The sequence below is a fragment of the Branchiostoma floridae genome, chromosome 15, assembly GCF_000003815.2.
Source record: "Branchiostoma floridae strain S238N-H82 chromosome 15, Bfl_VNyyK, whole genome shotgun sequence".
Lineage (NCBI taxonomy): Eukaryota > Metazoa > Chordata > Leptocardii > Amphioxiformes > Branchiostomatidae > Branchiostoma > Branchiostoma floridae.
Genome location: NC_049993.1, coordinates 1,034,715 through 1,059,049, shown reverse-complemented (window position 1 = coordinate 1,059,049; position 24,335 = coordinate 1,034,715). Strand labels below are relative to the sequence as shown.

The 24,335-nt window shown below is 40.9% G+C and overlaps 1 protein-coding gene across 1 annotated transcript; it reads right to left on the bottom strand.

Annotated features, from left to right (window-relative positions):
• Positions 1-599: 599 nt before the first annotated feature.
• Positions 600-23,678, bottom strand: LOC118432135 (telomerase reverse transcriptase-like). The gene is made up of 20 exons (XM_035843661.1): positions 23,619-23,678; positions 22,608-22,675; positions 21,684-21,862; positions 18,556-18,686; positions 18,112-18,270; positions 15,901-16,023; positions 15,084-15,241; positions 13,572-13,662; positions 10,703-10,881; positions 9,926-10,039; positions 9,346-9,499; positions 8,591-8,791; positions 7,956-8,040; positions 7,145-7,324; positions 5,572-5,684; positions 4,570-4,699; positions 3,684-3,742; positions 2,922-2,968; positions 1,797-1,902; positions 600-1,065 (listed from the first exon to the last, which is right to left on the bottom strand). The coding sequence occupies exons 1-20, from the start codon at positions 23,676-23,678 to the stop codon at positions 997-999; spliced, it is 2,406 nt and encodes an 801-aa protein (XP_035699554.1). The 3' UTR covers positions 600-996.
• Between the last annotated feature and the right edge of the window lie 657 nt (positions 23,679-24,335).

Below are 24,335 nucleotides of genomic sequence, written 5' to 3'. Positions count from 1 at the left end.
AGACGAAGAAGTGTGAGACTAATTACGAAACACGTGGATACTCTGTAGGGGGGACCAGGTAAAACTATATATTCATTTTTTTCTGCATACCAAAACATTGATCTGCACTGAAAAAACAGGGACAGACATTATATCATGGTCACAAGCACACACTCACTGCTGAAAATATAACCTAAGCTTCCCTTCTTATTCATTTTCCATAAACAGAAAATATACAGATTGCTAGATAAAGCCTCCCTATGCAGTTTTGTTCCCTTAAACACAGAAAATAAATACATACTTTTTAACAAAAGTTAATGCTAGTTCACCTTTATCCGCAGGGTAACCTATATTCGTTGTGTTTATCCACACGGTACGAAGGGGTATCATGTCGACGGACAGTGGTTTCAAGTTGTAATATGTTCAAATTATTGTAGTTTGAAACTATCGTCCGTCGTCTTGATACCCCTAAAAACCCGGTTTTTTTTAAAGCAACGGATATAGGTTACCCTGCTGATAAAGGTTAACTAGCGTTATAATACAGACCTTACTGTAGTACATAAAATAACCTTTTTGGCAACGGTAGTGAGAAAACAAGACACCAACTTTTGTTTAATTCATGTTGTCTTTAATAAAGCAATGCTTCAGGTGTGAAATACAAGTGAAAAACTATGATACATTTCTTTGTCACAGACTTAAATGAATGCAAGGTTGTATCAATGGATCAACTGATATCAGAGTCATCCAGATGTTCACCATTTCAAGTTGGGACAATTCTTGTGCATAGCTCGAGTCTCATCTGGTAATATTTTACAAGACAGCATCTGATAATTGTAGCTGAGCATGTACAGATATTTTCTGTGTCCATATCCGATCTTTTATGTTCTTTCAGAACCATTATTTGCATAACAGAAAATAAAGGAGGCATTTAGAGACACTGTGGGGTTGTTTGAATCTCTGTCATGCTGCATTTGGAGGTTGCTGAAGAAAGCTATGTCCGAGTTTGTCAACCATCAGTTAGGCAAGGATGGACTGGAACTCTGCTACACTCTGTTGGCTTGTTACCTGCTGCAGTTCCTTACAGTCCTGCAAGAGGACAGCATTTACAAACAGTTAGTGCATGTTTATTGCATGTCTGAAAAAACTAACAGAACATATAGAAGCATGTCACACATTGCACATGTAACATTTTGACCTCTTTTATATATAAAGTTAGTACAACTGGAACAGCTACATGACTGTATAACACTTGAAGCACTTATGACACCAATGACATCAAAAATAAAATAAAAATATTGCATTTAGAGGGTCGAGGTTCAAACCACAGCAAGATCATACAAAAGTCCTGAATGAGGAAATACTTCAATGTAACTAAATTACTAATATAACACAGAGTTAGGGGTGGGTACCAGTACGGAATATTCAGGTCCAGGTGGGTACCAGTACGGAATATTCAGGTCCAGGTCCAGACCTGAACCCGATTCAGTATGTGAGAACTTGTGAATTGAGGATACTCAAAACGATGTTCAATTTTGCAACAAAGTATAAATCTGTTTTGTGGAGCATTCGACTCCCACTGGTGTTTTGAAATCCTACAGGGCTAACTGCCTTTGTACTATTGACTGTAAAACTTGGTAGAAATGGCTATAGACTCTGCTCTACTTCTCTCTTGTTATTTTCCTTGACCGGTAAGTCCCGAAACATGAATGCCTGATCATACACAGAATTTTTCAGGTCCGTTTTTCTGGACTGATACAATAAGAAAAAACGTTTTTGTACTGGTACTACCCACCCCTACACAGAGTGCAAGTTCTTACCAAGTTCTTCTCCAAGGTCCTGATACATTTCTCCAGAGGTTTGAGCAGTGAGAAGTAAACTGATCGGTGAGATGACAGTTTGGACTTGAAGGCTTGCAGGCACAACCTGGAAAATGCCCCACCATTTCATTATACTTCTGAATAGTGACAGAAGAAAATAATTCTTTCCAGACTGTAATGCTATTGGTAATTTCACTTGATTCTGCTAAAACCAAGTTTCAGAAGAAATGGAGTTCAAAGAGTGAAGGCATCAGTGAAATCTGTAAGGCCCCCGGTCACAAGAATCGTACGATTGACTGCTATGGAGGTTTTATGCTTGGTATAAGCGCAGTACGTTGTAAGTCGGGAAAGAATCGGAAGCAGTGGTTTGTTTCTAAGACTAATGTTGTTATGGTTAACGTTTCTTTTGATTTGTTTTTAAAGTGAAAGACAGTATGAAGGCACTCAACAGCTAGGTCCACAATTGGTTGGTTAAAGAAGCACGAAAGCGGTCATTTGGCTATTCAGAAGAGACACAAGTAAAAAATCGTACGACGCCGGAAAAATTTTGAACATCATCCGATGCTCTGCGATGGCTAATTTTGATTACGATTTAGCTGCGATTCACTGCGATCATCGTGCGATGTGCGGAAAATGCCATCCCAAGGACGTCGTACGATTCTTGTGACCGGGGCTTAACATCCACTATCTCCTAGGTACCCCAAGACTGCCACATTGATTAAAACACTGAGTCTAAAGAGATCTAGATGCAAACCCTACTAGATCATACTTAGACAGGTATAAAAGATATTCTAGAAGTCCTTGACTCTTTTTCATCGGGCAGCCCTAGGGTATCAGAAGGAAATAGTCAAGTCAAGTCAAGTCAAAGTTTATTGCACAACATTATTAACGTGACAATAGATGTAGATTGAAGGTTATGTAATATTCAAAGAAACACAGTGTACAGTGTGGAGCAAATCCAAATTGTTGCAACAGACTACTTGCTCATAACACAAATCTAGTAAGTAATACATTTAGGTTCTATCATAGACAAACAATATTGCGAAGAGACACAGTACAAGGGTTTTTCTACATGTATCTAGGAATATGAGAGTTGACATTACAGGAAAGACACAAGAACATTACCATTCCACTGCATCCTGGGATACAGGAAGCTGCCCTGACATCACTTCCTGTGGTAAGAAAGAATGAAGCACAATATAAATATAAAATGTCACCACAAAACCTACTTTATGGTCTCCATGGCTGGTAAACTCTAGGTTAAGATCAGTGGTGCAATGCTTAGTATTACATCTTTTGTACATTTTTGGGACAATGATCAGGAGAGCCAGGCAGCTCGAAGCTGGATGTTCAAAGACTCAGTCTGTTGGGTTTGAAACTTTGATTGGTCTTCGTGATTTTTGGTTTGTGGCTTGCGTAAGTAATGATTGATAAATAGAGATGCCAATTATGCAAACAGATGCTTACTTGTTTAATACTTGTTTTATAATCCACACGTCCATCATTTTGTTGTTTGATGGAATCTTGTTTTTAATCAATTGTGGACAGAATCAGCCGATTTGAAACCTGGTCTTACGAATCACCAAGAACTTTCTTTGCATATACTTTACAGTGCATAATCCCTCTCAAGTATAATTATATGTACATGTATATATATTATATTGTAGCAAGTTTGTATCATGTTTGATTTTCTGCATCTCAAAATAAACTTGATTAAGGTTACCTGGCAGCAGGATCATTCAAGAACTAGAAGTACTGGTATGATTTGTATGCTTTAATGTTAAATAACATCAGGAGGGTGTATATTTTGTACAAACATCTTTGCTCATCACATAATACAGCTATAGTTGAACGTTATCTGGAAATGTTGACTCTACCAGATCTTACCTTTGCCACCATTGCATCAACCAGTAGAAGGGGGTAATGGCAGATGTCCATGATCATTCCTGTGGAGACATGGTGCAAGGGGTTTGGTACTAAATAAAAGATTTCATTCTGCCCCACCCATTACAATAGCCTCTAATATCAAAGGAGTTTACAATAGTCTCTAATAAAGAGTTGTCAGGAAACCATATGCAATGGACATGATTTTAGAATAATGCAATGTTGATTGATAATCTAGCATGAGTTGTGTAGACTAAATGCCTGCTACATAATTTAATGACTGCAGTCCCTCTAAACATTTACTCTGGCACAGCCTTCAGCTGGCTTTGCTCAGCATGAAAACAGCTCACCTCACGAGTCTGTAAGACTTCCTCCTCACAAACAGAGTTTTCAAGATTTTCTGACAATTTTGAAATCTGGTAAACCTTCTGACGACAAACAAATTCTGCACAAGGTTAGACAGCTTTAGTACGAAAGGGACTACATGTACAGGGTTGTAGCCAGTCTGAAATCATTTTCCGTCCCCTCCATTTTGAATCCTAACTGCGCACAAGGCGTGAGACGTCACACCTAAGTAAGAGGCAACATTCCTAAGGACATTTGGGGGCATGCTCCCAAAAATTTTGAAATCTAGACCCTGAAACATCATTTTCTACATTTTGGGGTGTAAATTTTGCTGGTAGACTAAGCTGTTTAACGATCTGTTTGGGTGAAAAATTACACAAGGGAGACAGTTTCATTATATCCAAACATATCGATTTTTGTCTGTCACAGAGGACTGAATGGGCAAAATGTTTTTCTGTCCCCAGCTGCAAAATTCCGTCAAAGGACAGGTGCTGGCTGCTGCCCTGGACAACACCATAACAGTGTTGCTGATCCTGGGTCTTACTGAGGAAGAATGCAGGGTTGTCCTGAGCCCTGCACCTGGAGGGCAGACAGCTGTTGTAGCTGTGGAACTGGTGGGCTGTGAACAGGAATGCCTTGTAGAGAGTCTGTTGAATCACAGCTGCTGAATTCACCTGGAAGGGGAGGGCAGAAACACATGGTGCATGCTGGGTACCTGCAAGGAATACTAAGTATGTAAGTCTTCCAACAATCATGTAGGTAAGGGACCAATAAAATGTGTACTATCCATTGAGACCTATAGCCATGAAAAACAACTAAAAAAACATCATCCTTCATTTCAAACATGAAGTCTACATGTATATCACACTTTCTAGCTACAATGGAAGGTTCATTTGGGTAAAAGATTGAAAACTTGACTTGCCATTTCAAAGAGTTACAGCCAAAAGCTGCACTAGTACCAGGATTTCACCACATCCTTACAGTTTGGGCATTTTTTCTGGATTAATCGATATCTCTTGTTCTGGAGGTCCGTTGCGGATAGGAAGGTCAAAAGGTTTGTGAGGAACACACGTTCATGCAGTCGTTTGCTCTTGGGGTAGGTACTCTTTAGTAATATATGAATAAGACCTTAAAGTCTTAAATAAAGGCAATGATCATTTGGCAAAGGGATGTGTTTGTGGAACTCTAGTTTGCAATTAGTATCCCAAGAAACAACTTGCAATTACCTCATTATTATCATTTACTATTGCGTAGCAATTTCTGCCATCCAGATTGGGTTAGCATTCAGCACCAAGGACAGACCCACTGACAGGAACAAACACTTAGCTTTAAGGGACAGGCTGCTTTTTATCCCTTGCAATTCAATTACATTGAAAAATCATTTAGAAATAATTGCAAATTAAACAATTTTATCATAGGATAAAACTAATTTGAAGGAGCTCATCATCTGTTACCTAATACATCTGTTAAAAATGGCAAAAAGAAAGAGAGGCCCTCGGAAGGCAACTACCATCTGAAGAATGATAACTGTGCCCTGACAGATCACCTTGGGTTCCAGGAAGAAGGCGTGACACTTGGCCTTGACAGTGTTAATCAGCTTCTGTTTCATGGCCTGACCGGGAGTCTGGTGGAGGTCAAAGGTCAAAGTGTACCTGATACCTGAAATAGTGAGATTCAGACAGAATCAAAATCACTGGCAAAAAGTTGCCTTCAAGTTGTCTTGTGTCTAAAAAAGAAACATACAAGGAAATTTATTTTTGTGATTGATAACCGCCTTGACTCAATAATGCTAAAACTAAATATAATTTGAACAAAGATGTCTTAAAAATATATAATTTTCACTGATTACTCAAAGATCATGTGACAATGTTATCAGGGTCTTTTTAAGCGTGTCTTTAACACCTGGATATCAGAAATGTGCTCCCCAGGGATCACTCATGCTACATCTTATTCAGTACTTATTCAGTACAAGCACATGCCCGTTGTGAGTGGATTTTGACAGAGTCTTAAAACTGTGATATTCTGTCAATAACAGGATTAGAGTGTATATAATAAAACACAGCAAAGGTAAGATATGGACAGTTGCTCATTTGCTAACTGTTAGACTTAACAATGGCACTTAACATAGCATTTTTATGGGAGCAGACGTTAGCCCAAGAAAATCAAGGTTTCTCATTAGCTGAGGAGAAGCAGCTACAAGGAAACATGACTTACCACTCTGCAAAGAATCTGGATGCAAGAAAATTATCATAATTGTCAAAGCATAAAGGTAGGGCATGTTTGGCTCAAAGGCCCTGAGTTTGAGCCCCCTGATATGCTCCAATCTTATGCCCTTGGCGGACATCAAATGAAGGTCCTGCGTTTGAGGACAGCCACCTCCTGGTACATAAAAGAACCCACCACACTTATTGAGAAGAGTAGGGGTCCTTTCGGTATGAGCGGATTAATTAGATCTGTCCTGGTATGCAGCTTGCATTCTTTAGTACAAGGTATTTTACATCTAAAAGCTGTTTACCAGGTAAGGCCACAGCAAGTAAATTTTATGGATGACATCCTCTGCAGATTGCAAAAATAGTGCGATAGGGGCGAAAAAAAAACAAGATGGGTGAAAAAAAACAAGATGGCTACATCTTCAAAAATAGGCACCATAAAGTTGTGATGACTGTTGTAAAAAGAACTAAAGGGACAAAACATGGTATCAGAGCCAACAAGGCATTCATTCCTGTTTTTAAGACATGTACTGGTGTGGTAAAAGTGACACTGGTGTGGCAGACTGGCATCACTAACAAAGTTGGTAACCACACTCATGGCTTCCATATTGGTGTCACATTTACAACTATCCGATAAGTTTCATTTCTACAACTACAGTCTCGGGTATCTCGCAAGTGTCACTTCTGCAAGTACAACTATTAGGCTACAACACAACATATTTGCTTATTTTGGAACTTTATCATCATGTTGACCATACCTGCAGAAGAAAAAAATTCTTGTTTTTTTCTGAAATCAGGCGAAAATTAATGCGCGCGCTGATGTCATCCATAAAATTTACTTGCTGTGGCCTAACCAGGTATGCAATACAAAGTTTATAAAAACAAGAGAGAGGTAAAACTGTCACTCACTCAGGTTGGCATATTTTGTGTAGTCTCTCATGACCCCTAGCAGGAGAGTGTGGAACAGCATGCCGCACCACGGGAACCAGCCGACTGCTGGCTGACATGTCACCACAGTATTCCTGTGCTGGACAGGGAAGTTGGTCAGGACTTTGTCCGGATGTACGCTGCACCCATAATCAGGGATACCTGACATAGATACAAGGAAAAAGTATAATGTAAAAGTGAACTGTGAGATATTGTATTTGTTATAGAAGAAAGTTGTGTTAAGTGCCTTGTAAATGAGTCTCTATTATTGTTATTGTTATTGGGTGGGCCGACTATTCTCTCTTGGCAGCCAGGGGCGGAATTGCGAGGAACTTACAATAGGCGGGGCTAAATTGCAAGGGTCTGGAGCGAGCTGCCATTTGGCGCCACTCAGGTGACCTCAATATGACTGTCACAAGTGCCTGGAGCAAGCTGCCGTTTGGCACCACTCAGGTGACCTCAATACGACAGTAATTGCCCCAGGTGTGGCCAGGGACTGTAAGTACTTAACCACTCACACCGCACCATCGCACATGTGATGATTTTTTTAACAGGCTCGAGGTGTGGCTTTCCCTATACATGAGGACCTCCATTTAACGTCCTATCCAAGACACCGCCCTAGCCAAAGCTAGGTACTCATTTTCACCTGAGTAAAGGGAGGAAAGCTGTGTAAAGTGCCTTTTCCAAGGGCACAAGATCAGTAACACGGCAGGCAAACTTGAGACCTCTCAGTCCTGAGCCAAAAAAGCTGCCGCTGCGCCACGCGATCTCTACTATTGAAAAGACCACTTACCATCCAACATGGTACAGAGGAAGGCTGTAGCCTGGTCCAGGTGTGGGGTCACCAGCAGAAAGTCATCCACCAGACGCAGCAGCAACTAACATGGGAGAAAGGATTTTTGAAAAGTTACCAAAAGAAAACTAGATAAATTTGAATCTATCTTGCTCAAAATGTGATCAGGTGGAAAAGGGTGTAGATACTTAAAAGAGTTTTCTCATTTTTCATTTCAATCCATATTTCAGGGCATATTTCATTTGGGGTGCATATTTCGATACTTAGAGCAGTGTTCTAGCCAGCTTGAATCTTTTTTCCGTCCCCTGAATTTTGAAATCCTGTCAAGTGCCGAAGGTACAATGATCCTAGGCAGTCTGGGCCATGAACCTCGCCGGCCTAGAAAATTTTGAAATCTAGACCCTCTGAAATTCTATTTCCTGCATTTTGAGGGGCAAATTTTACTTGTAGACTCTGCTTGGTTTAATGGCATCTGTTTTCATATCTTTACATGCCGATTTTTGTCCATCAAAGAGGATGGAATGGGCAATATTTTTTCCGTCCTCAACAGCAAAATTATGTCAAATGCCGGAATTACGGATGCTGGCTAGAACCCTGACTTAGAGTATAATATGGTTACTATGTCCTGAGCTCACCCCATCTGTGTCCATGCCACAGAGATGTCTCCTCTCCATGTCAGCGTAGAAGAAGCTACAGAGCAGGCTGGACAGGCAGGATCCCTGACTGATCCCGCTGATCTGCCGGTAGTAGCTCCCCCCGACCTGGATCACGTTGTTCTGTACATGATGCTGTAACTGCCTCAACATCACGGTGGGAGATGCATGGTGCTGAATCACCTAGTGTAGTACAAAGGAGCCAAAAGTATGGTTACATCCACAGCAAAGAACAAAATAGCTGTAACAATGAAACATTTACATCTGATAGACCTCATACTTCTCCTCTGTAAATAACTTCATCAGGTTGGCAATTATTCATACAGTAAGGTTCTTTAGGCACAACCAAGGAGTACTTACTTCCAATGGGAGGGGGCTAGAGTCATCGACAGAGAGGAAAACAGAAAAACACTCTGGATAAAGGAGACAGTTTGGATCAGAAAATCAGCTCCAGTCATGAACAGAGACGAGGGGGGATACAAGTCACGTTTGGGATGGCATTCTTGCTGCTGCAGCGCCACCTACATTGTACATCAGCTATAAGCAGCAGCAAGAAGTAGTTTCCAGTCATTCTACCCTGATGATGGTGTCTGATAGACACCAAAATGTTGGAAGTAAGTACTCCTTGGTTGTGTCTAAAGAACCTTACTATATCATACTTCTTCTTCACACAACATTTAAAAGTTGACAACATGTAACAATGGAGGAGCGCTGTAACAGAAAGAAACAGCATGCACCTGATCAACAGCAATGGCGTCATACATCTTCCCTGATTGGTTCTGCAGTAACACGAAGGCCTTGAAGCATGGGATGAAGTCATCCAACACAGCAATGTGTTTCTCAAAGGTGCACTGAACATTCTTTCTTGTGGCTATCACTTTTGCATACCTCCTGTGATGATATGATAATGACCAATAGGTTAAACAGTTACTCAAGTACCGTAAATAGTTTTATCAGGTTGATAGAATATAGGATATAGGTAGGTACTTTTTAATACTTGGCTTACGTTTTGATGTCTCTCAGACACCTTCCTCAGAGCTTCTAACTGGAGTTCTCACCACTTACTTTCTTGCCACAAAAGCACCACCTACATCGGCTACTTATAATGGTGAGAAGCAGAACTCCAGTCAGAAGCTCTGAGGAAGATGTCTGTTCTCTGTCAGGCTAGGGTTAGAGGTGCTTAACAACCAAAATAAACAACTTGGGCTCCCAAACAATGACCAGTACAAAAAAAATTCAAAGCTGGAGATGACCCTGGCTTGGTTGAGCATAATAAAAAGGAAACAACAGTAGCAGCTGTTGTCAAGAGAAGGGTACCTGATTAAATAGTCACACCCTCTGGAGAGCACACTGGCCATAACCTCTAGAAGCTTGTCCTGAGGGATGCTGTCAAAACAGTGCTGGATATCCACTTTCACAAAGTACAGGGGGCTGAAAAAAACACAAACAGCAGACCAGCTTAGTCTGTGTGACTCTCCTTGTCAAAGGCTTTGTGAAGTCGGTGGACATTCACCTTTTCAAAGGGAGGCTGATTTAGAAAATAAATTCAACAGTTACAAGTCATGGCTATCTTCAACACCAGAACTGACAGTATCAAGTTGGACTTGGTCCATAGTTAGTTTGTTATCACCATGAATAATGGAGATAACAGACAACAAAGATGCACCTTTAAATGAAAGTTCAACTGTGATGGCAACTGACAATATTCAAGTAATGTGAAAGAGGGTTTGGGTCATTTCAACAAGAGAAGGATTTGTTGAAAAGCATTTTACTTTGAGCACAGAAAAAGTGTATAAAATCTTGACAAAGATGCTCAGGTCACATTTCCAAACAGGGGCCCGGCTGGACAGCTTTCAGGAGCAAAAAGAATGATATAAAAGAATGATACAAAAATATATCAAAATACACAAAATGTCACAAAATGATTCATGGGCATGATTTGTGTATATTTCTATGTATATATTTTGATATTTCCTTTCTTAAAACATCACAGCCGGGCCCCGGTTTGAAAATGTGACCTAAGCCTTACCCAAACAGATATATCTTGTCAAGTTCGGAGGACATGTTTCACATCAAGTTTTCTTAATTTCTTACTCTGTGCACCCAGCAGCTTTGCGCTTGACCACAAAGTCTGTCCACCTCTTGTAGATGTCGTTTGTCCCAAACACGGATGCTCCCAGCATGCCTGGCGCTGCTTCCTTCTCGTATGTCAGCACTTTGAACAGGTTCTGCAGTTTGTAGTTGATGGAGGTTCCTGTGCTGCTCATGTCAGTCTGCAGAGAAAAGATACATCACTTAGCACCAGACAGACCATCAATGACTCCAGGCCAGGGTTGTAGCCAGCCTGAAATCATTTTCCGTCCCCTCGATTTTGAATCCTAACGAGTGCCCAAGGGGGTCCATAAGTTTTGAAATCTACTCTGAAATGCTATTTCCTACATTTTGAGGTGTAAATTTTGCTGGTAGGCTAAGTTGTTCAACGGCATCTGTCTTGGAGAAACATTAAAATTTTTTTACATATTTACATATCGATTTTTGTCCATCACAGAGGACGGAATGGGCAAATATTTTTTCCGTCCCCTGGGCTCGGAGCTGCAAAATTCCGACAAAGGACGGAAGGACGAGTGCTGGCTACAACCCTGCTCCAGGCACATCCAATAATACTGAAGTCCAAGTGACTGTCTGACTTTCAGCAGACCAAGTTGCACACCTCAGGTTGCAGCTCAACTGTCCATTTTTTCCCCTTCTCTCTTACCTATCGTTATTGGGTGTCACTTGTGAACTGATCACAATGATTTGAATTCTGCTACGAATTTTGCTATTAATAAAAATTAATGACTTTACACTTTACATCTATGCTCCAATATTTGAGTTGTGCACCTTTTTTTCCGGGGTGAGGCTTCAATATTCCATACTATCACCTACTTTAACATCATCATCATCGTTCGGCTGCAGCGCAGGCGACTGCAAGCCTTCTCCAGTTCCGCCTATCGGCAGCGAGCTTTAACAATCAGCACCATAGTCAGAAAAGAACACTGTGTGCCATTCAGATAAAATCTACACAATCAGTCATGGTCAGACTGTCAGACAGCTATCCACTCCAACCTAACCAATCAGCACCATGGCCAATCACATTTGCTTGCTTGTTGGTTGAAGAAATCTAGACAGAAATCTAATTAGATAGCAATCCACCCCATCCTACCTGACCAATCAGCACCATGGACAGAATAGTGCACAGCCAATCAGATTTGCTTGTTTGTTGGTTGAAGAAATCTAGACAGAAATCTAATTAGATAGCAATCCACCCCATCCTACCTGACCAATCAGCACCATGGACAGAATAGTACACAACCAATCAGACAAAAGCTAAACAGACAGCTATTCACTCAATACTGTTACATGCCTAACCAATCAGCACCATGGACAGGATAGTACACAGCCAATCAGACAAAAGCTAAACAGACAGTTCTTTACTCCCTACTATCAATTACCTAACCAATCAGCACCATGGACAGAGAAGTATGTAACCAACCACTGACAGACAAAAGCTAAATACACAGCTATTCACTCCATACTATCACCTTAGTCTAACCAGCCAGCATCATGGATAGAACTGTAGACAACCAATCAGACAAAAGCTAAGCAGACAGCTATTAACTCCATACTACCACCTACCTGACCGACCAGCACCATGGTCAGAATAGTACACAGCCAATCAGACAAAAGCTAAACAGACAGCTATCCACTCCATACTATTACCTGTCTAACCAATCAGCACCATGGACAGAATAGTACACAACCAATCAGACAAAAGCTAAACAGACAGCTATTCACTCAATACTGTTACATGCCTAACCAATCAGCACCATGGACAGGATAGTACACAGCCAATCAGACAAAAGCTAAACAGACAGTTCTTTACTCCCTACTATCAATTACCTAACCAATCAGCACCATGGACAGAGAAGTATGTAACCAACCACTGACAGACAAAAGCTAAATACACAGCTATTCACTCCATACTATCACCTTAGTCTAACCAGCCAGCATCATGGATAGAACTGTAGACAACCAATCAGACAAAAGCTAAGCAGACAGCTATTAACTCCATACTACCACCTACCTGACCGACCAGCACCATGGTCAGAATAGTACACAGCCAATCAGACAAAAGCTAAACAGACAGCTATCCACTCAATATTATTACCTACCAAACCAATCAGTTTCATGGACAGAATAGTACTCAGCCAACTCAGCCAATCAGAAAAAAGCTTAAAACACAGCTATCCACTCAATACTATCACCTTCCTAATGAATTAGTACCATGGACAGGATAGTACACAGCCAATCAGACAAAATCTAAACAGACAGCTATCCACTCAATACTATTACCTGCCTAACCAATCAGCACCATGGACAGGATAGTTCACAGCCAATCAGACAAAAGCTAGGCCGACAGCTATCCACTCCATACTATTACCTACCTAACCAATCAGCACCATGGGCAGGATAGTACAAAGCCAATCAGACAAAAGCTAAACAGACAGTTATCTACTCCATACTATCAATTACCTAACCAATCAGCACCATGGACAGAGAAGTATGTAACCAACCACTGACAGACAAAAGCTAAATACACAGCTATTCACTCCATACTATCACCTTAGTCTAGCCAGCCAGCATCATGGATAGAAAAGTAGACAACCAATCAGACAAAAGCTTAACACTCAGCTATCCACTCGATACTATTACCTGCCTAACCAATCAGCACCATGGACAGGATAGTACACAGCCAATCAGACAATAGCTTATCAGACAGCTATCCACTCTATACTATCAACTACCAGACCAATCTGCACAATGGACAGACTAATACACAGCAAATTAGACACTGCACTGTTGAAAATGGCCATTCTCCAAGTACATATGTACCTGTAGGTGTACTTGTCACCTTGTTACTTACCTTCTCTTGTCTGCCCATGTTGACAATGGGCCTCAGTCCTGTTTTCTTGGGAACAAACCTGAGGTTGGCCACACCCAGGCACTGGTGGTCTCTGGTATGGACATCAACATTGTATAAAACATAATTGTAAATCAGACTATATTTTTCAGTGGTTTACATTACTTTGCAGTTTTCAGTGACCTCTTGGCATGAGCTCATCATCATACGGTTAGGTTACCAGTTTACGTGCAGGACCAGTTTACGGTCACTTGTTGGTGGATGCAGACTTCGAGGTCAATTGTAAAAAAGAAAATTCTCTTGAGTAGGAAAGAAGTACGTTTATATCATTTATGAGTCTTGCCTTATTTATCATATAATTTTGCATCCAGCAAATCACGTCTGAAAAGTCCGACAACAAGTACATTTACGCTTGAGTGCGCACAACACTATTACAGATGACCCGGTTCTGATCGTAATTCTAGACGGCTATTTTCGTCCCCTCTTTAAAATCCAACGAACTCATTATGAATTGAAACATCATCTCAAACCAAACCTGGAGTTCTTATCTCAAGAATGCATGGTGATTTTATGTATGTTGTCCAAGGAAACTCTTATAAACTGCATAAAAACAAGTGACTGTCCTCGCCGAGCGGGTAGTTTTCGAACGCCATGTTGCATCACGTGACTTGCCCGTTAAAGCTTGGTGCACTGGAGAGCGAGAAATTGTCGCAAGGGGCGCTGTTGGGGTTAATTTATGTGGGGAGGGCACAGCGTGAGGAAGCCACATGTATACTGAACGCGTTTCAAGGCCAGTTCCTATCTATACAGGTGATAACAACATCCAAATGCGTTGCCATTATTATGAGTAGCATTGTGCAAGTTTTGGAACAGCATGGCGCTCTGAGTGGCGTTCTGTTGGGGCAAAGATGACTTACCGATAACGTTTAGCGGCGATGCAAAGTGGCGGCATGGCCATATGTAAACAATTTATCCATTGTGTTATCTCAGTGACCTACGTGGGGGACTTTTATGGGAAATGATCAGATATATGTCCTTTAGAAAAATAACCCCATGGAGAAACACCCAACTGACCGTAAATTGGTCACCCTGGAAGAATTCTTGGCTGCAGACTTGTTTATTAAAGACGCTCGTACGGCGAGAAATCCTTAGAAGAAATATGATGCCACACAGAGCTTGACGCAGACCGACTTTGATGTCTTCCAATTAAGGACAGCTTTTCACTTCCCGGCCTGCACGCTTTCCATAAAACGGCATTATTAACAAATCGACCGTAAACTGGTAACCTTACGTTACAAACATATTTTCTGCCAATGCATTACTACAATTGCTCTGTCAACTGTGAACAATATATGCCTCATTTCCCCTCCTACTGTAAGATTAAAATCAAATATTTACAGCACTCACTGCCAAGCTTAATGGAGAATTAGTTTCATTTACCAAAGTTTAAAGAATTGTGAACATTACTTGTGTACTCAAAGTCACTGTCTTACACAACATGGTGGAAAAGTTTACCTGATGAGGTTTTTGACAGTGTTTTGGCTGATTTGGCTCAACATGTGCCTGCTGAGGTGTTGCTCTGTGGCCTTGTCCTTTAACATTTTCCAGAGAGAACTCCTGTAGTACAGAACCTGGTTCCTCTGAGTTGTTGTCTCTGTGATGTAGAAGTAAGACTGGAATACAGTGACAAAGAGGTTTGAAATTGGACAGCAAAGATACAAAATTCATCATCATCATCATCACGAGTGGCTTGCCTGGACCAGGTCCACTTTTTCTCTCCAGACTGCTCTGTCCCCCTAAAACGTTCTCCAAGTCCTTGACCCACAACCCCACATCACGACCAAGCTGGTCTATGTAGGTTAGTCGAGGTCGCCCTGCATCTGCATACCCGTGTGCTGGCTTCCACAGTATGAGTTTAATAGCAAGCTCTGCTTTGTTCCTTGATGATGGTTGATGTGGCGGGAATATTGCCATACAACATCAAATTATCTGCATGCAAAATAGCTTGTACAAGACAAGAAGTCACATGCCCTACTAGAGGTTTTAAGGACAGTGTGTTGTATTTAGGGCAAGACATAGAGCAGAGCCCATCTCTTTTATTTCCATGACTTTGACCACCCTAACCAAAACCTGGTACATATTTTTATACCTGGGTGGAGTGAGGAAAGTCATGTCAAATGTCTTTCCTACGTAATGTAGAACCTGTAACCTCTTGTTTCTGCATTTGATGGCCTAGTTTATGTAACCACTTAGACATTATATTTAGTTTACTTTGCCACAGATGTTACTCTACAAATACAACAATTGTATACGGATAGATTTTGGTATGTACCCTGAGCATTGTGATGACAAAGTTGTTGAAGAGCCACCAGACAAGCTTGCCCAGAACTGCTCTTCTGGTGTGGAACTCTTGCACAGTGTTGGAGTCCAACTTCAGCCAGTCACAGTCAGTCAGCTGGAAATGGAAACTGTTGAAATTATTCATTCATAAGGTTGTGCCTTGACTACTCTGAAAATAATAAACCAGGCAGGCAAAATAGAAATAAAAGAGAAGGCATTCTGTGATAGAATGAATTGATGTAACTGGAGACAAAAATTTCTCATTCTAGACTGTTTAATGTTACAAACTGTGAATTCTTAACTTTTGATGCATCAATGAATAATAGAATAAAATAGAATGAAACTGTAACGGGGGGCCGCCCTAAGATGCCCCCTGTCCTAAGATGCCCAGATTTTTTGCAGATCATATTATTCATAAGTACGCCGTGTTTGTTGCCACTGACTGTGATGATTAGAAAGGTAAATAAACCAAGTCCAAACAAACAGCTTTTTTTTTCAATCAAAAAAATATTTACACATATTCATCTCCCTTTTTTTTCAAGACAGAATTTTCACAATAATGTCGGTAGCGCCGAATCACCGTGGTCACCTGTTACTAGGTATTGGTGGCTCGTGTCCATAAATATACAACCAGTACAAAACAGTCACACAACTGTCATACACATGAGAAATAAAGCTTCACAAAACACTACAAATATTGGTCTTCAAATGTTTGTTGAGTAGAAGACCGGCCATAGAAAAAACAACATAAGCATCACCGTTTTCCCCAGGGAGTGTGGCCCCGCAGGTGGCAGACAAGCATAGCCCAAAAGATTTGTTACTCTAACAAATGATACTCTAACAAATGATTTGTACCGTCTATAAAAATGAAACTTCACAGAGTGATGTCGAATATGTTTCCCAATACGTACGCAGAGTTTTTTTGTAATTTTGGCGTCGTCATTTTTCGTAATGATTTTGTTATTCAGGCCGCCGCATTCAGTGCATTTTGCCCATTTCCCATGAAAACACGACCTGGATGGTGAATGATTTAGCCCTCCTCGCGGGAGACAAGAAGCATACACAATCACAATTCTACTGTCAAAAGAAAGCTAATATATCATAGAAATAAGATTTGTATTTATTTTTTATTTAAATTGGTCACCAGCTTCCAAAAAGAGAAAATTGCAAAAGGGGGGCAAGTCAGGGCGCACTGTCTAGCGCAGCACAAAATCGGAATTTATATTCACGAAAACATCCTCAGTGTTTGCCACTTGTAACTAGGAGGGTGAAGGGTTCATGAACCATATGAATGCATTCCTTATCCAAGTATGTTCTTTAGATGAATGTGTTAAAAATTCATTGATCAAAATTTGACCACTCTCTGGCAACTAGTGGTGGAGCGCCGTGAGTTCGAGCGTATAAAAGGGGGGGGGGGGCATCTTAGGGTGGCCCCCGTTAATATAAGCAGAAAAAGAACTTCAATTTTCTATTTTTTTTTTACCTTCCTATACATAGCACAAGTGATGTTTGCATTTTTTCAAGGTAAATTTGGGAAGTAATAAGATTGATTTGGCCTCAAATTGAAGACTTTGCCATGTTGACTCAATAATATGGATGACAATTATCGTGCACATCAATTCTTCCTTTCTTGACTCTGCTGTAAATTGTACAAAGCAGCTGCAAAGTTAGCAAACATGTACTGTAAATCAAACTTTATCTGATACTAATGTGAGTGTCCTGAAATGCTAAATTTAATTTCAAAGTGTAAGGTTAGGATGTCAATTCCAGGAACAAAATAAATTAATGTACATTGTATTGTTCAGTACTCTTTGTCTTTGTTAAACTTTCCAGTTCACTATCATAATGTCATGAAGGCAACTTTCTATTCAAACTTTTTTATCCATACACTTGCACCAGTTCCCAGAGGATTTCATCAAGGTAACACTGCAACATGGCCTAAAGTAAATGATGACTGGGCTACTTTGTAGCAAAATGTACCATTATTTTGAGTATTGTCCATTCACAAGTTTTCACATAATGAATCAGGTCCAGGTTCAGGTCCGGACCTGGACCTGATCCTTTGGACCTGAACCTGACCTGGACTTGAATTGTCTGTGCCAGTACCCACCCCTAGTACCAACATATACTTCCCAACATACTAGTATGTTGGGCGCAAAACTACAAGGGTCTTAATAAACATGTAAGAACATGTGTGACAGACCCTCATTCCTGTCATGAGTTGGTGCGGTGTGATCCTCTCGTACCGGCCCATCCTCAGGAACAGTAACACATTGGTCAGGAAGCAGACTCTGTTGTGCCTGGAGCCCCACAGGTCTTCTGGTACAACCTGATGCAGTATAGCTCGGAGCAGCAGATAGATCTGTACCAACACAAAATTGGAAAATAACACTTCTGTTTGGAGTTCAGCACCCATTTAAGTTTATGTCGTGTATATACATGTAAGGTACCAGGGCCATATACATGTTTATGTTTTTTTTAATACATGTAGTATGTATGTATGTACAGAGATACATGTATTCCTTAAAATGCCATAACTGTTGACAATGACAATGACATTGACTGAAGACGCTCCTGGATGAAAGAGATTGGGAAGATATAACTGGATACCAGGCTAATGATAGATTGCGGGTATGTGCTGTTGTACCTGTTGTATGCTGGAATGCTGAGATAAGAGGAACTCCTGTGAAGCTCCATCATCTGTCATGTGTTGCTCATCGCTGGGGTTGATGGGTAGGATGTGTTGGCTGCTGTGTGGAACTGCCTGATGCTGGATATCTGCAAACAGGATGATTCTATGAGCCATCAGGCAGCGTTTCATGTGTCACAGGAACACCATCCACCAAACAGGATGATTCTATGAGCCATCAGACAGCGTTTCATGTGTCATAGGAACACCATCCACCAAACAGGATGATTCTATGAGCCATCAGACAGCGTTTCATGTGTCATAGGAACACCATCCACCAAACAGGATGATTCTATGAGCCATCAGACAGCGTTTCATGTGTCATAGGAACACCATCCACCAAACAGGATGATTCTATGAGCCACCAGACAGCATTTCATGTGTCACAGGAACACCATCCACCAAACAGGATGATTCTATGAGCCATCAGACAGCGTTTCATGTGTCATAGGAACACCATCCATTGGATGGTGTTCCTATGACACATCCATCAAACAGGATGATTCTATGAGCCATCAGACAGCGTTTCATGTGTCACAGGAACACCAAACAGGATGATTCTATGAGCCATCAGACAGCGTTTCATGTGTCATAGGAACACCATCCACCAAACAGGATGATTCTATGAGCCATCAGACAGCGTTTCATGTGTCACAGGAACACCATCGACCAAACAGGATGATTCTATGAGCCATCAGACAGCGTTTCATGTGTCATAGGAACACCATCCACCAAACAGGATGATTCTATGAGCCATCAGGCAGCATTTCATGTGTCATAGGAACACCATCCACCAAACAGGATGATTCTATGAGCCATCAGGCAGCATTTCATGTGTCACAGGAACACCATCCACCAAACAGAATGATTCTATGAGCCATCAGCCAGCATTTCATGTGTCATAGGAACACCATCCACAAAACAGGATGATTCTATGAGCCATCAGACAGCGTTTCATGTGTCACAGGAACACCATCCACCAAACAGGATGATTCTATGAGCCATCAGGCAGCATTTCATGTGTCACAGGAACACCATCGACCAAACAGGATGATTCTATGAGCCATCAGACAGCGTTTCAAGTGTCATAGGAACACCATCCACCAAACAGGATGATTCTATGAGCCATCAGGCAGCATTTCATGTGTCATAGGAACACCATCCACCAAACAGGATGATTCTATGAGCCATCAGGCAGCATTTCATGTGTCACAGGAACACCATCCACCAAACAGAATGATTCTATGAGCCATCAGCCAGCATTTCATGTGTCATAGGAACACCATCCACAAAACAGGATGATTCTATGAGCCATCAGACAGCGTTTCATGTGTCACAGGAACACCATCCACAAAACAGGATGATTCTATGAGCCATCAGGCAGCATTTCATGTGTCACAGGAACACCATCCACCAAACAGGATGATTCTATGAGCCATCAGCCAGCATTTCATGTGTCATAGGAACACCATCCACAAAACAGAATGATTCTATGAGCCATCAGAGAGCGTTTCATGTGTCACAGGAACACCATCCACCAAACAGGATGATTCTATGAGCCATCAGGCAGCATTTCATGTGTCACAGGAACACCATCCACCAAACAGGATGATTCTATGAGCCATCAGCCAGCATTTCATGTGTCATAGGAACACCATCCACAAAACAGAATGATTCTATGAGCCATCAGACAGCGTTTCATGTGTCACAGGAACACCATCCACCAAACAGAATGATTCTATGAGCCATCAGGCAGCATTTCATGTGTCATAGGAACACCATCCACCAAACAGGATGATTCTATGAGCCATCAGACAGCGTTTCATGTGTCACAGGAACACCATCCACCAAACAGGATGATTCTATGAGCCATCAGGCAGCATTTCATGTGTCACAGGAACACCATCCACCAAACAGGATGATTCTATGAGCCATCAGACAGCATTTCATGTGTCATAGGAACACCATCCACAAAACAGGATGATTCTATGAGCCATCAGACAGCGTTTCATGTGTCATAGGAACACCATCCACCAAACAGGATGATTCTATGAGCCATCAGACAGCGTTTCATGTGTCACAGGAACACCATCCACCAAACAGAATGATTCTATGAGCCATCAGGCAGCATTTCATGTGTCACAGGAACACCATCCACCAAACAGGATGATTCTATGAGCCATCAGACAGCGTTTCATGTGTCACAGGAACACCATCCACCAAACAGGATGATTCTATGAGCCATCAGGCAGCATTTCATGTGATGTCGTAGGAACACCAACATGGAGGCAGATCTTACATTACACATGTACATGTAGTTATTTACACTTCAGTATTTTGGACATCTACAGATCTTCTGATCCTTCCAACTAACCACTAACAGGTGTGTATAGCTTACAGATTTCAGAAGGATACTCACTAGTTGGGCAACCTTGGCTCATGGACATATACCATCCAAATTTAATTCTAAATTCATCAATGTGGTCACCACTTTCCTGTCGACGTCCTTTAGAAAATCAGAAGTGTCAAGACAAACAAGGGTGATCAGAGCTGTATGGGTCGTGCTTTTCATGCCATGAGACCTTTAACACATTGTCAAAATGTTACGTGAAGAATCATTTCATATTTCAACTAGAAAGATCTATCTGACTTTCAGCACAGCAAGTAACGAATCTGCACAACTAAGGTCGCAGCTCAATCGATAATGTCCATTTTTTCCCTTCATCCACACCTAGCATTACTGGGTGTCTTCTGCAAAGTAATGATTTGAGTTGGTAATAACGTTCACCTTATTTCTTGGTGAAAAAAAAGAAATTCACGGGTCTTAGTGGCAAGTGTGCAGATGTTGACACACTGGCAGCACCAAATCTGTAGGTGTTTTTTGGCACCTTTAGACAGATTAGCCGTGAGGCTCAGGGGGCGTCACTCCACCGTCATGGGGGCAGGGGCATGGCGAGTATCGAACTGATGAGGACCTACTGATTCTGATTCCAACGCTCTAGCCGTTGTGCCACACAGACACCCCTATTTCTTGTTGAGGCTCAGAACATATTAGATACATATCACCCACAGAAGATGTGCCTAACCATTGTGATTGACAGCGGCTGTTTCGTTGTTGGCTGTCCCACGTGGTGGTCTCCTATGTAATACAGGCGCATCTCGGATGTGTTTGTCTCCCACACTACCCTCCACATCTTTGTCTGAGACTGCTGGTGTGAGGCTTACTGGGCAGTGATACTTCACCAAGTAGTAGTATCTACACTGTCTGAAAGATATCAACATGAACAGATTTATGCAATCTGACACTAAGATGCAACAGTCCCTGATTACAAGCAACTATCATAGGTATTATAATTCTATGTACAAAACATTTTTTGAACAACATACTGTTTAATGCATTTAAGTTTGTGGTGATTTTAAGTTTGCAGTAGCACCATGCACTGTAGTCTCTTACTGTCATGAAAATATGTTTGCGGGGGTTTTAAGTTCTTGGTGAAGAGGCCACAGCAAACACTGCGAACATTATACCACAGCAAACATTTCTGCATTTACAGTATATAGTGTCACCCTATTGATGCTATCTAATATCATTCTTCCAGTTGTTGATTCCTGCCGTTATTGTTAATTTCTGCCTGTGACATCATAGTAAACAAGGCAGCTGGTTCAGAAACTGGTACTGTGACTTGCAAAAATGTTTGAAGTCAGCAAACAGTATATAATCAATTTGTATTTTTCAAGTTTTCATGATGTTTGCTTATTGGTGTTGCAAAAAATGTTTTTTTGCAAGTTACAAGTTACATGCAAGCTGCAGTGTTTGTCTACCATGATGTCATGGGCAGAAATAAGCTTGTTTACTGGGCATAAGGAATCAAGAGCTAGTACTATGCCAAATAGAATCAAGAACCATCCACAACTTCTCAGGTTATTCACAAAAGTCCAAAACCATCGCCATAGCACAACCTAAAACACAAACTTCTTAGTGAAGATAACAATGATTGCAAAATACTTACTTGTGTCTCTTTAGGAGCTGCACAAACAGCTTCTGGGCTTTAATATATCTCCTGGGAGTTCTGATTATCTGTAAATAAAAATAGACTTATTATATTGCAACTGAGTATTGCCAAACAAGAAAAATATGGCACATTGACTGTAAAGGTACAAAGTGGAATAAGCCATCTTACATTTAAAGCACAATACATACATGTAGGGGAATGTGGGTAAGATTTAGGCTACCTTGGAAACTTTCACAAGCACATTTGAGTTGTTCGGAATTGTTGATTATGTTAATAACCCACCCTGAGGTTTATATGGTGTCATAACATAACACCTGGGCAAAGGACCAGGCATTTAAGACTCCATATACACCAAGGAACAGGCGGGTAATTATCATTATCATTATATAGCATATCCAAACTAACCCATTGACACATTTGCCTACTCTGATCTGTCAAATCAACAGGATAATCATACCTACAGCTTAAAGTTTGAACTTAGACAGCATCATAACTGCACATATGCACTCTGAACTATTGGTTTACATGTCTGCCAAGTACTCTGCATTGTTGTTTTAACAGTAGGAGGCACAGTGTCCAATATTCATTATGATCTAAATTCATTATCAGGGCTCGAAATACTTTTTTTCTGCATACCTGCACTGGTGCAGATAACATGGAAAATTACCTGCACCAGTCAAATTTTACCTGCACCACTCTGAATTTAGGAAGTACGGATCATACTAATTTAAAATTGTTCAGGAACCATTGCTATTTTTTCTTTTATACCCTACAGGTTTTAGCAGTCAATGCAGCTAATAACAATGCGCCTAAATCGTAGGACATTTATGTATAAAACCCTGGACCAGTGCAGGTTAGGTGCAGGTACACGTGTAGACACCAGAAATACCTGCACAGCTCCAATTTTACCTGCACTAACCTACATACACAGGTGGCATTTCAAGCCCTGATTATCCTACATCTTCAGAAGATCCAATGATCATTGACCACAAACCTTGCATTTCCGACCTTGTTGCTGTTTGGATGTGAGAAGTGCGGCTGCAGTGCTGTTAGTAGGTCTGTGGACATGTTTCTCCACTTCCTGCAGGAAAACTTTCTCCACCAACTTTTGGGCACCTCTGTTGCTGCAAGGTCATCTAGCACAGCTGAAAGTTACAGAATATGGTACAAATGTACATTAGTGCAGACCTGCATATATGGATGATAACCTTTATGGTTATGTTTTCAGTTATACTCTCACCTCTCAAATAGAAGTACCCCCTGGAATAAAAGTACCCCCGGGACAAATCTTCAAAATCTAACAAAAGTACCCCCTGGAATAAAAGTACCCCCCGGAAAAATACCAAATTGACATGTAAACTGTGCCCATGCTACTTCAGTCCAAGAGAAGATGATAAGCAGGTAGGCTCTTTTTATTTATTTATGCCTCAGTACCATATCAGTTATTTTTTTTTATTACCATATCAGTTAATTGTATAAATAATGAACAGAATAATTCCTATGTTATTGCACATATTTTCTTTATCTGAGTGTCACACCATCAACAAAGATAAAAAAATGAATGAAAATAAAAACTGAAGAAATAAAAAAAGAAGTTTATTTTATAATCGTTGTTACAAAATAACATTTTGAAGAAACATTCCAACTTAGAATACCTTATTCACCACTTGTGCTATTTTCAATGTTGCAGAAACCAAGGTCATAGACACTGCCCCCTATCGAGAA